Source organism: Cyanistes caeruleus, chromosome 5 (assembly GCF_971803275.1).
Source record: "Cyanistes caeruleus chromosome 5, bCyaCae1.hap1.1, whole genome shotgun sequence".
Lineage (NCBI taxonomy): Eukaryota > Metazoa > Chordata > Aves > Passeriformes > Paridae > Cyanistes > Cyanistes caeruleus.
Window position 1 is genome coordinate 47725853 of NC_141705.1, and position 14445 is coordinate 47740297.

General features: G+C 35.5%; 1 protein-coding gene across 12 annotated transcripts in view; it reads right to left on the minus strand.

Annotated features, from left to right (window-relative positions):
• The window catches only part of GSTCD (glutathione S-transferase C-terminal domain containing), a 46360-nt gene that overhangs the window by 23907 nt on the left and 8008 nt on the right, over positions 1 to 14445 (minus strand). For all 12 annotated transcript variants that reach the window (XM_086888309.1, XM_086888308.1, XM_086888307.1 and 9 more), the window contains 2 exons: positions 12740 to 12994; positions 11960 to 12053 (listed from right to left, as the gene is read on the minus strand). In XM_086888309.1, coding sequence (XP_086744435.1) covers positions 11960 to 12053; positions 12740 to 12994 — 349 coding nt within the window. The remainder of the gene's footprint in view (positions 1 to 11959; positions 12054 to 12739; positions 12995 to 14445) is intronic.

Genomic DNA, 14445 nt, shown 5'->3' on the forward strand with positions numbered 1-14445 from the left:
CACACAAACTGGGCTTAAGCAAACGCATACAAAGCTCAGACGGCAACAGTCACCTTCTTCAGAACAGGGTTAATAGCTTGCATGTTCTGTTACCCTACTGTCCTAAGTCTTCCTATTAACAAACTCTACATGGAAGAACCTACAAGATTCCTACTTCATCCCATTCTACGTACAGTGTACACGCTGACAGCCAACATTCTTTCTCTGGACTTAGAACTGCGCACAGAATTGAGAAGGAAAGATCCCAGTAACACTGGTCTCAAGGAAATCAAAGCTCCCCTAAGTAGGTGAAAGGAACTGAGAAACACAGGGATCCTTCACCTCCTTTTGAGAGCAGGGCACATCCACACTCCTGTTGGGAGCTCTGAGACAGATGTTATGCAGATGCTCGAGCTCTTATTTACCCAGAGAGCAAAGGAAGCATTTGGAGAAGAGTAAGGTAATGGGGTATGGATGTTGCATGCAAATTCTCCTCAAGCCAAAGGCACAAAACCATTCTGACAGTAATAACACAGCACAGCACAAAGCCTAACCCACAGTGAACAGGGTCATCAGTCAAACCAGTAGCGCTATACACATAAAAGCCTTAAAATGGGTGTTTCTGCTTTAAGAGTGGGATTATTTTGAGGCAATTTGCTGAGATTATTTTACTTAGATTAAACTGCTTCTGGTGTAAACCAAGCTGAGAAGACCCAAAGCCAGAACAAGCATATCAATACTAAAAATTATATTGCAATTACATGGAAAAATGTTTATTACAATGGGAGAAAAAAAGACTATATGGGACTACAGAAGTATCCTTAACTGAGTATTCAGTAATTTTAAAAGGTATTTTTCATTCAAAAAACCATGAAAACCTGAGCTGCAAAATAGTAATCACAACCCCCATTGTGTACCTGCATTATGGGAAATACTGGCAGAAAAATGCAAGATAGTCTACAGGCACTGAAATTTGAGGATGGAAGAGATTCAATGGTTTTCCATCCAATTCCCCCCTTAAGTACAAAGGAATTCAAGACCCTTTGATAAATCAAAGTCTGTAAAGCCCATTTCTTCTCTTGTACTGCAGCTTTATACAAAAATATAATAACAAAATATGCTTCTAATTTTACTCACGCAGCAGCCACTGGATGTCTTACAAATGGACAACAGACCACATTCTATCAGATTTGATTTCTCCATAAAGCTGTTTCGAGTTAATAACTAAAATATTGTATTGCTATGGGTTTTCTTTAATTATTACTGAAAATACTTCAGAAAAATTAGTTGAGCACTGTGCTCTGTCCCTCGCTGACACACAACAAAATTAAGTGAAATATAAAATTCATGCAGTAGGGAGCACTCACCTATGTACCATATTTGTGATACAAAACTGAAAGAAATAACTATTCCTAATGCTTATTTCTTCAGCACTGTGTATACTGCACAGTAGCAAATATGAGTCACCTTAATGAACAACATAAAATTAAAAAGCTGTGATTCTACTGAAGCTCTTATTGCTCAGTTTTCATATGACCTCAGCAGGGCTATTTCAACTCTGAAACAAAGTACACATATGGTCACAGTGAGGAAGAGTAAACTCTACTAGCCACTGCAAAAGTTAAATTTACTAAATAAAAACAAAGTCAAAAGGAAGTTTCCTGATATCTCTTTAGCTAGCTTAAGAAACTGGCAGTTTTTAAGCAACTATTTCCATATTTATTAAAATTATCAACAGCTTATTAAAAAAAAGCTCTACATTCATAAAGAGTCTTGAACTAGATTATGAGACACTACCTAATTATTCAAGATTAATTTATCCTTGCAGGACTTTCAGGAAAAAATATACCACAAAATCTGCTCACATTTCCCACACCACAATCACGAACAAGCATGTCCACCTAAACGTACAGGCTTTGAATGTGACACAAACACAGGCAAAGTACAATCTACAAGCAACTGCAATGTTTTGCAGAAAGTTACTCCTGTCATTTCCAGTCCCACTGTTTGTCATTGCAACAACCTTATCAACCTTATCTTTATACAAAATTTCTGACCTTGGGGCTCAAAAAGGAGTTCAGCATTGATAATCTCTGCCATATGTTCTACTTGCTCCCTACAAGTGAAAATCAGCTGTGACTATGATCTTCATGCTACAGTTAAAAACATACAGAGGTGCAAAATGCATGTACTAACCACAAAAAAAAAAAAATTAAAAGCTGGGGAACTGGGGGACACAAACACAGAAAGAACAAATTAACCTTTGTTCACAAAACAACTAAGATCCAAAAAGTCAAGAAAGCTTGACGGAAGGTATGATTTATTCTCTGTATTATGTCTTACTAACATCATCCAAAGAAGTTACAGAGAGCTTATAATGCCAATATACATCAAGGGAGATCACAAGTGGGCCAAAGCATCCGGTAACACGCACGGGCAGAGGAATGGCAAATACGTGCTGCAGATAAGATGGAAAATAATCCATTTGGCAGACGTTTTTGAGTAGCATAGAACAGAGGATTAAAAAGTGTTCTGTCTCAGTTCAGGCTGGGTTTTTTGGGGGTTTGTTTTGTTTTCAGAAAAGCAGATTATTTTAATGAAGAAATCATTTCCAGTCTTTCAAAAATGATGAGAGCATACTGAAGAAATAATGCTTCAGAAAAAGTGTACAGTAGCGGACTGTGCTCAAAAAAAATACATTATAGAACACAGGGACACTAATGATTTTGAAAGATGGCTACATACCCTTTTATGTTGGCTTTCATAATCATATTCCTCAACATCCAGCATTAGCACACAAAGAAAAGCTATACTTTATGGGTAAAAAAAACAAATCAGCTACAAGAATAAATTCAAAAACTGTTCAAGAGTAACATCCTTTCTTAACCCTTGATTTTAAAAGTTACATAGAAAAAAAAAAACAACAAGACTTTTCACATTACTTGCTTACAGTTTTGTATTTCCATTACAAGGAAACTGAAGCACATCCATAAACCTGAATATTTTAAAGGATGTCATAAATATCCTACAATAAAATTTTATAATATACTTGTGTCCTACTACTACTGAAACAAAAATGAAGGTTCCTCCCATGACAAAGCAATGATTCAACATTACTCTGGGAGCTCAACACTTCCAATTCCACCTCCCTAGGCCCAACTTTTTTTAAGAATCATTTAACTTGCTCTGAGACAGCTTTTATTTAGCCACCATGGTCTCTTACTGCACTGTTGTTAAGCCAAGCCAGGTTTCAGGTGTCCTTTCAGGACTAGCACAGCATTATCCAGGTACAAGTTCCAAACTGTGTACTAATTTGTCACAGTTACAGCAGCATGCCAATGTCTAATCCAGATCAGACTTCTATTGCAAAGAAATCTGATGATGAGACCATTGCTTCTTGTGAATCTGAGGTGCTACAGGAATACAAACAACAGGAAAGTCCCTGGTCTTTGAACTCTCCAGACCAATAGATGACTACTACAATAAGAAAGATCGAACTTAGATTTGTAGCAGTCATATGACAGTAATTCTGCCTGTTACTGTTGAAAAGGTTTAAAGAATATAAGTAAATAAATAAAAAGTAAATAAGTAAAAAAAAGCCCAAAACATCAAATTAAAATACTACAAATACTAGAAATGCATCCATATTAATGTTGAATTTGTCATTAAAGTCCACAAAATTTACCTTGTGCAGAAAGTACAATAATAACAATAATAATGATAACCTACCTCATTTTTTCAAAATTAGTTACTACTTCTAAACAAAGATTAAACTACATCCTTTTCCCCATACAGAGGAAAAATGAGCTACAAACATCAAACCCCTAATTACATTGTTGAAACATGCATTTTGAGATCAGGCAACATATATACACCTAGCTTCTGTTGACAATAAAGAAACATAAGATGTATATAGATAGATACATCAAATCTCAAGCAAAATATACCCATTACTATCATAAGACAATAGAAATATGAGGTATAATTCAAGATATTATATTTATAAATTGACTTACTTCTTGCACAAAACTAGCAAATATTGTGCAAGTAAAAGCACTGTGTGGTTTGCGAAAGACACTGGTTAATTAAATCTCCCTGAACTTGTACCAAAACTCATAACCCCATCCAGGATGCAACATCAAATTCTAGCTTATGGCAGTCCTTATGCAGTGAAATGCACCAATATTTCTCCCTGTCTCAAGTGATGAAGGACAGGGAAAGAAAAGTAGTTTCCATATGCAGCCTTGAACATTATATATCCAGCCTAGAACCATTTACAACCTGATGTGATGTTCAGTGAAGCCTTAAAGGTATCAGGCACAAAGTTTAGGACAGCAAGGAGTGCTTGTATAAAACAACAAAGTTTAAGAGTCCATTTCTACTTTTGTCCAGTATACCCTGGTACCTAACAAGCAAAATTTTGCAGAAAATATGCAATGCAACCAAGAGCCAAGGTAAAAATTTTTGTCCAGCTGAGCTTCATGAAAGCACTCAGAACAGTTTGTACTGCTAAGAAGTATCTTAGACTTTGAGGTGAGGAGGATGTTCTTTTGTTTCTTATTTCTTGTCACTAAAAACACAAGAACACATGGGAGATCTGCAAGCAGGACATTCAAGAGTATTTAAGCAGATTTAAGAGCCCTTCACCAATCAGATACATCAGAAAATTCCAGGGAAAGTGTGCTGATGGAATCACTGCATGAATGATACCTCAACTGGTCTACTCACACTACTTACATTAAACACCAACACTAAGAGCCATTTAAACACCAACACTAAGACCAGCAACTCCATGAGAGACCTGCAAAACTTTTAAAGCACAAGCTGAAATGCAAGCACCATATCTCTCTCCATTATCTCTGGATGCTTAGATCAATATTCCACACTAGGAGGGGACAAATTTTATTGCTTCAGATTAGGTTTGACTCATTTTAATATTGAGATTATTCTCCAATTCTTCTACACTTAGAAAATGATTCTACAAACAGATGAACTTCCTACTTGCCTTTGCTCTTTGATACTTTAAAAGCTTCTAAAGGATATGAACTCCTTTTGATACTGCAATGGTAAGATGCCAGAAATTTGACATGAGACGTGAGCCAAAAATTAACTTTTCAGAAGCATTTCCAAACCATCTGGAGAAGAAGCAAAATAATTAATACCATCTTCAATAAAACACTAAACATGCAGTAGCCTGGCCTTTCCTTTGTGTAATTAAAAGTTTTGAAAGCCTCAAACTACTCAGAACAGATTATGAATCATTCAAAATAATTTTATCTTTTTTTTTAAACACTATTAGGTTTGGGGTTTTTTTGCTTAAACACAGCAGTACTGATTCCTTGAAATTGCTGATTAGAACTTTAAATGAACAACTGTGCATACAAACTCACCTTCAGGAAAAGCCAAAATCAATGTAAAACTGTATCCAAATCAAGTAATGCATTCATGGTTCTTTACACAAATATCCAAAACCAATGAAAGATGGCAGATGAAAGCCATAAGGAACTCCAAGAGACAGAAAAACTCCTCCTTAACTCACACATTGTCACAGCTGATTTATGTTTATGAGGTACAAATTCTGTACCTCAACTCTGCAACATAGCAAGACTAGGGGAGAGAAGAAGGTATCCACAGCCCCTCACACACTGCTCACCTTTGAGCACAAACCTTATGTTCCAGGTACGTCTTATGTGAACGAGCCCATTGCACTGCTGGGATGAAATATCCTGTGATTCATCAACTCCTTACAAAATGTCAGTGAGGAGCTCCCAGAAATTCACTTATGCTGCACAAAACTTGACAATACCTTGGTAATGATTCTGATGTTACAATGAGGCAGCTCTATACTTGCAATGTTTAAAATCCTGACCCTGGAAAATAAGTTGTTCAAAACATGTTTGCCTACGTTTTGGAAACTGTTTAGTTTAATCACCACAAAATAAACCTCAATTTTATTTATTATGATAATTTATGAATGCACATAATATCTGGGCTGTCACAGACTCTGGAAGCTACCAGTAGCCTTAGAAATAACTACTTAAGGATATTAAATATTAAGTAGAAGAGATTAATACAGTTTCAGGAATCAGGTAAAATCAAAACTGCAAATTAAGAACACAGCTTGAGTTATTTATTCACAAATAATCTACAAATAATCTAATGGGCTCTCCAAAGATAATTACAAAAAAAAAAAAAATTCAAAATCTACGAAGTATTTCAACTTCCAGCAAGCCCTACTTTCCCCCCAAAGAAACAAAAAATAATGTTTTTAAAGGTCTTAGCCCCAGAACAAAATACGAGTGTCAATAAACTTGAGTGAGAACATCATAAAAATTATTTTGATGTGTTTGCACTATTTTGTTACTGAGAAAGAGAAGGAGACTCACTTGGGCTCAGTTTCATTTGCTTTCTAGGTTGTAGTCCTCCCTGTGCATGAGCACAGACTATACTTTCCTTCTCATACTTAGTGAATCTGCTATATGTTTATACAGCCTCAGCAATTACTGCTTTCAGGTATACTCCAACACAATGAATGTGTCAACTGTTAAGTTATCAACTCTAATTCAAAGAGGGGGAAAAAAATGTTTTAAATCACTTTTTACAACAGGTGGTCCCAAATTTTGGGACTAGAGATTACGGAGTTGAAAATTGCCCCATAAAAAGCATCTTTCTCTAGGATAACACCTTAGTCCAGGGCACAGCTCTGTCCATCCAGGTACAGCTCCACATCCAAAGAGATTGTGCTGCCCTCATGTGGTCCGTGAAGATTTTAAGCCCCAGAAGTCACACACAGAGCCGAGAAAAACTCTTGATTCTGCTCTTCAAAGACAAATTGCATAGCTAAACATTATACTTCGAAGAAAGTAAAAAAGCTGAAGTGCTGTTGCAGGGGTATCAAAGGTCTCCTGATGCCTCTGCCTGAAAGGACTGCTCAGGTTTTGTAAAGGAAACACAGGACAGCCATGTTAAAACTCAGCTGTCCCTCAGTCACAATGTGTAGAAAACTGCAACATGCCACAGTTTGCAAAAATACTGCAAAGACAGGTAAAAAGCTGTAAGTTTAAATCCTTCTGCTAGTTATTACCTTACACGGGTACGTGAATTATGAATCCCCACACTCCGGGACATGACTAATGGGTGACACAAAAGAGCTAAAGGACACAAGCTGCACACCCTATCATTGATGTAACTGGGATATAAGTCTAATAACAAAACTTACAGAACAATCTTCAAATAAGCAGTGAAGACATTTTACAGCAAGGAGTATCAGAATACTGAAGCAGATCAAATATCCCTTTTAAAGTCAAGACTCATGCTACAGAAAATAAATTTAAATTTTACAGTAACTGGAAATACTAAGATATTAGTATATTGTGAAAAAGGTTTATGAAGAGAAATGATAACAACAATTTAACATTTTATCCAACAGTATATCTAGACTATTTGGAGATAGAAAAGTGTTAACTCCTCCTCTTCCTCCTAAATCTTTCTAATTAATACAAATATGATAAATATGTCATCACTGCCTTCTCTATGAAGTGACACACTGTAACACAGCATCACTCCTAAGTACACCTTATTGATCATTAAAGCATATTAATTTCTATATTTCTATTCCCCAAAAATACCTCTGATAATGATTTTGAGCCATATTCAAAATAAAATGTCTTTTTGAATCATATTAATCATCTGGATATTTGCTGGACATTGTTCCAAACCATAACTGCTAGAATTAATTCCTTCACTCCTCAATAGTAATCTTCCACAAAAAATGACCTGCACCTCCATGCTGTGGAGTACTTGGTACAAACATAACATCTAAACCTCTGGTTTAAGAGATGAATATGTAACTTTGGGGCTCTCTATCCCATGAAAAAGGAACATAAAATATAAAAGGGAAAAGGAAACTAGTAAACTCTACTACAATGATATGAAGAGTAAAAGAAAGACCAAATAGTTTAAATTAAACAAAGGGCAGAGTTACTTAGAAGGTTACTTAACATTTATTAAAGATTTCTGATTAAGAGATGAAAAATTTAACAACCTTGTTAAAGAATATCTGCTAGGCACCTATGACTTAATGTTTTTGGGGTTTATGCCCTTTCACATGTCTAAGCACTTCAGAGAAAAAAGAGAAAAAACAACTCACAGTCTAATGAATAGAACTACTTTTTCTATCTAGGGCAAATTACTCAAATTCTACACAAGTAAAGTCAGTTGAGGCCACTGACTGTCAAGTGCAGACATTTTGTCAAAGTTCATTGTGGATTAATCAAGAACATGCTTCAACCATCAGAACCAAGACGACTGTGAATTTACAAAAAAAAATCATTATGAATTGTCTTCATTGCTCAAGCCATAAATTTGTAAAACATTTCAACTGGCATGCTGTGGTATTTAATTTTAATTCTTTAGTATATTCAGTAAACAAACACAAACCACAACAGGACTAAAAAAAGTGTGCACTGAACTTCATGTACAGCACTCTACAAAACAAATCTCTCCAAACCCTAATAAACTCTCCATTAACAAGGACATGTGAACTGTAAAAATCATACCTCCAGGAATTAGACCTCATCAAAATTTTGTTGTAAGGGATATTCAATATGCAGCATTAAGGCATCAGTAATTCTCTGAGGGCTTACACTTACTCCACAAAGCGAGGCACTGAAACAAAGGTGACACTTTCCAGTATCACTATCAGCCATATGAAAGTCCATCAATCACACCCATCACAACAAGACTTTACAGAGCAGGCCAAACACCAAGGAGAATGTGTCCTCACTGAATCAAAATGCAGCTGTCAGAACTTCATACCATTTTCTCTAGTATGATTTTTAATAAGATACACTAGCAACCCTTGTTTTTTCTTTGCAGATTTTGAATATTTCAGAGGCTGTAGGCATGTCATTTAGATCAAAACATCACTTAAGAAAATGCGACAGACTCCAAGCAAACATAAATATACTGAACTTGTATTCCTTGTAATGCATATGCATTGATTTCATGAGGCATGGAAACCAGCTATGTTTACAAAGAGTATTCATTTTAGCAAATCATTGTGCCTAAAAATCATCACTACAAACTGATTTAAATTTAACATATAATAGCTTTGCCTCCTGTCTCCAAATAGGCATTATAAAAACATAAAATAATTAATTCCCTTCCCTGGTTTTGCTTGGTAACCCAAGACAAACACAAAATAGAAAGGAAGGAAGGAAGGGAGAGCACAATAACAGTGGGAACAGTGTACACTGTCATCCATGAATTACCTGGTTCAGTGACATGCTTATGTTGTTATTTCCAGTTAAACCTGAAGAATTTTCTTTGTCTAAAAATTAGTAATTGCTTTCAAACTTCCCTGAAAATTGTCCTCAGGCCAACTATGCAATATTATATCCCTGAACAGTCAAAAGATCCTAAGAAGTCACATATGAAATACAAAGTTTTGGAAGAATGCCATTTTTAAGGTAAGCCAGTAAAAGAAAATATACCAATGTTGCCTATATTACAAAAATCAGCATTTTTGCTGTTTGTTACTGAAAATTATTTACTTCCCAAACATGTATCAAGAATAGGAGGCAACCTGGTTGTATTGCCATCACAGGTCTTCCAGATATTGAACTGCAAAATATAATGCACACATAAATGTGGTTTAAGCTTATTTAAATGAGTACAGCAAAACTGTAACTTTAAGGAGAAATTAATGAGAAGCAGCTTCAGTTGAGTTTCCCTTGGATTGTTACACCCATGTGGCTTGCAGGCAAAGAGCTCTCTGATATGGAAAAATCAGCTGAGGAAGAAGGATGAGTTCCTGTTTCAAGATGCCTGAGACACTGAAATAGGCTAAAACACTATTAAAAAGAATCTTCAAAGTCCTTCAAAAAGTTCTGACAGGCTTGAAAGGGAAATAGAGAACTTAAAAGTGTTTCTTTCAACTCTTTTTGTTTTACAGAATAAATGATTGTCTGGATTTAATTTTAATAATACAGTTGCTTTTAACAATTTAAAGTAAAATACACAATTTTGCGTCTTTTGATTAGCAAAATTTTTCATCAAATGTCAGATTCCCTAAACCATCTTTGATTTTTAAGCATAATGCATTCTTAACTCGAAAAGCATTTTTCAAGTCAAAATATTCAAAAGGTAATACCAATATAAAAAGCAGACCAAAATAAGAGTGACCTGGCCTCACAAAAATATTCCAGAAACAACCTGGATATATTGACTAAAGTCTGACAGTTTCAAATCAAATAACTCTGCATCTAATACACTATTTATTCCACAATTATAATATTATTCAGTTCTATGAGCAATTACAAACAACTTTAACTGGACACAAAGTCACATACTTTCATATTGGTTAGAAGATAATTGCATCATTAAGTGCTGTTCCTTTCATTAAAACTAATTTTGTTTATGATGAGGGTTAGAATTTTCACAATTTTCTTCTTTCTCTGTTGAGAGGCCACACTACATTAAAATATCTTTATTTAATAACAGTTCTGGAAGCTGAAGCTAACACTGATCCTTCAGGATTGTTGTTTGGTAGCCACCAAGACTTTAATCAAAACATCAGTTAATTCCACAGAACTGGAAAACTATGCTCTATATTATTGTTCTAGCACGTGTTATTCAAAGGTACTTAAGTTTCAAAGATATTTCTAAATTACGAATGTAAACATTGTTTTACTCTGTAAGTAAACACTGTCTCATGCATACTGACATCATACTGAAATGATGTTTCATTTCAGATGAAACACCACAAATAAAGCACTTCTTTCAAGCTCTTTTACTTCCTGCTTAACAAGAATTTCAACTCGCAAGAAAAGTAGTAGGATTTGTAGGACTGTAGGTCAGCTACCTCTCATTCTTGAATTTCACAGTTGAATTTAAAAAGTTAGCAAGTTAAAAAGCTGTTTTAAAGGAAAAAAAATTTCTTGTTTTAAAAAATCTCTTTTTCTGTTTCACAGCGAACACAATGTTTGATGAAAAAATGTGACAGTACCAAAGCCTTCTATCTCCATATATCCTCAGAGTAATAAAGCAACAACAAGAGTTATCACCGTCCAACCCCACATTCACACACTTTCCCCCTCCCTTTAATGTGCTTTGGAAGAACCTAAAGGAAGCACCTCTAATCAAATCCAGCCAAACTGGTCTTAATGTCCACAAAGCCATTGCAGCAAGTAGGAAATGAACCTGAAGACTATGAATCCATTCACACACAGGACCAGGAACACAAGCAAAGACTCCATGATTGACTGAAGTTCCAAAAAGGAATAAAATCCCTTTTCTAATGCTGACTAATAAAACCACCTAATAAAACCAGAGAAGAATTTGCATTTCTTTGCTGGTCACAAATGAAATATAATCTCCTCTTTTCCAAACCTCACATATAATCAGCAGCAGCACAGTACTTCCATTCAACAGTCTTATTCCAACAAGCTCCTCTTTCCAAAATTTTCAGCCTCTGCCTTGCTAGGGAAAAAATGAAAACATTTCCTATGATGACATACATCAGTACAGGGAAACAATCACATGATATATCTCATTTTCCTTCTGTCTCACATTGTGACCACCTACACTTTCATATTCTGACCTGCCATCCTCTTTTTACTATCTGTCCACACTAACAACCACAGTAACTTTATTCCTATGCAAGGTATCTATGGATGCCTTTACTTCTATGGAAAACTCAACGAAACCTGAGCTTGGTTAGGATTTTTGGATTATGTCAACTGCTGACTGAAATTAAGGCCAATCTTTTGCCCCCAATTTGCCCATCAGCTGTTGATGACCTGAGGGAAGTTACATCATTATGTGTCACAAACAGACTGGATTTTACTACAGATTTTAAATTGTTTACCTGTCTCAGCTCTGAAGCATACTGCAAACTGGCATATTTTCTTATGAAATAGTTAAGTAGCTTCACCAGAAGAAGATCCTGTTAAATACACACAGACATACAAGTCCTCACCTTCCCCAGGACTGACTGCAGATGGAAGACTGGTCCAGTCTAGGGTCCAGTTGGGGCACGGATGAGGAGAAAACTTTGCTTCAATTCCATTTTCCTGCATGAAAGGAGGGAAAAAATAAATTAAGACCCTTTACCCACCTAAGATGGTATTAAAATTCTCACTAAATTTAATGGCATCAGATCAAACTGCAACACAGTCCAAGCAAAACTGAACAGGCAGATGATTACACTATACAACATTCAAATTATATATTTCTCTCATTCTCACAAAACAGCCCTGCTAATTTTTTTAGGAAATGCTGTCAGCTTCTATGCAAAAAATATTGGATTATGGTACATGATGGACAGTTTTCTTTAACAAAACTCATTAGGGTTCCCAGACATTCAAAGCTTTAATCAAACAGAAAAAAAAAAAACCAAACCCGATTGAAAGGGTTGGATAATGAAGCCAAACATAAAAGCAACAGTTTTTTGTCATCCTTTATATAAATATCTTTTAAAGAGAAATACAATATTGCAATTCAAACAAAAAGTTTACTTTGATTATTCAGAATTATTGATAGGGCTCCAGCAGTCCTATCTTTGCGCAATTCCCGAATCAATCAAGTATCAGAAGAGAAGAAAAAAACAGAATAACTTCTAAGTCAATGCATATCAGATTTAAGACAAACAAAAGGTATGAAACTCTTCAAGGCTGTCAGGATTAGGTTGTACAATTCTAATAAATTCTACCTACTCAAAATCAAGCAAATACATCTATAAAAATATCCCATTAATCACCATTAACTTAGTCATGGTTGGCCTTGGACCACCTATAAAATGACTTTCTTCATTATCCTCTTCCAACTCATCAGGAACTGAAGCAGAATCCTGTAGCTGCTCCCCAGGAGCAGACATCAGCTCTGGAAGCTGGAGAAGCTCCATGTTGCATTTGCCAGCAGCTTTCTTTACTCCAGGTACCTCTTGAACTCTTCGATACCAACTGGATATCAGTGGCAAGTTTACCAGATTTTTGCCTTGTTTCTTGCTGGAAACCTGTAATAATAAAATAAGAAGGTTAGAGGCTACTGTAAATTTCTTGCTACAAGCCACCAAAAGGCATGAACTACAGGAGCAAGCTCAGCTCTATGCTGAGCACATGCACTCACAGCATGGTGGCAAATACAAAAATCAGCTGGTTCAGAGCTCCAGGTGGAATTGTCAGTTGGCCATTTAGACTTTATCTGTAATTCCCATTTGCTAAATAGGATGAAAAGGTTTACGTGAGCAATTTTAATCATAATTTCAGTCAGTAACAGGAAAACTCCATATAAATAATACTCCTAAATATTTCCGATTTCCTAACAAATCTCTGCTATTTCCTAACACAGGAATGGTTAGTTTTGGTTGGTTGTTAGACAAAAAAAAAATAAACCCAATGAAGTAATTTGCAATGAATACTGAACTCTAAGCATGACATTATGGTACCTGAATGGTCTTCCCCACAAGTACCCCTTAAAAGCTCATCCACCAACAGCTGTTTTCCTGGGAACTACCTGGGAAGCCTGAAATACCTTAGACTATGTGCTAACAGGCATACATTACCCCTGGTCTTTACTCTAGTCTTTGCATTACATCTGTGGCTTTTTTTTTTTAATTAGTACTGAATATTTTTTTTTAATCGTGTATTACTTTTTAGAATCTTAAGTTCATATTTTCATACAATAACGGTAACTTGTATATTTCTTCTCTGAACTAAGTGTAAGTGATTATGAGTTAAGGTGGCCTCCAATAGAAACCAGTATTTTAAGTGTAAAAAATAAAATGAAAACATTTATTAAGTAAGAATATGCTGCACATATTAAAAAAAATATACCCAAATCACTTTTTAAGATGAAGCCTACTTACTTTTTAAAAGGATGCATTTGATTAAATTAAATAACTTTTGTTTAGATTTCCAAATGTTCTAAGACAACTGGGATAGTCCTCTTGCAGGAGAGGTTGTGAAATATCCTTAGAGACACTCAAAATATGACTGGACACAGTCCTGGCCAACTGGCGCTAGCTGACCCTGCTCTGACCAGGGTGGTTAGACAAGATGAGCTCCAGATGTGACTTCCAACCTCAATTATTCCAACTTCAACTATTCTGTGAGCAGTTGTGAATATCCTGTGAATGCTGTGCCTGCTTTAAATAGAAAATTAAAAATCATGATTACGGGAATAGGCAGAAAAAGCCATGCAAAACCAATGTTCTTCCCCGGATCTGTCCACAATATGGAAATAGAAACTGGTAAAGAACACTTTCGACACAAAATTTCCACCAGCTCTCCTGCATGCTGTGTTTGTAATATGCTTTGGGTAATCACAAGTAATTAACAATAGCTAAAGGAGCAAAAGAAGGATGAACTGTGTAACTTTACTATCTAATTTTATATCCTAATAGTAACACAGCCAAACACACATTAATTCAGTTAAGGAAAAAGTCTTTTGGAAAGCAATTCTAAG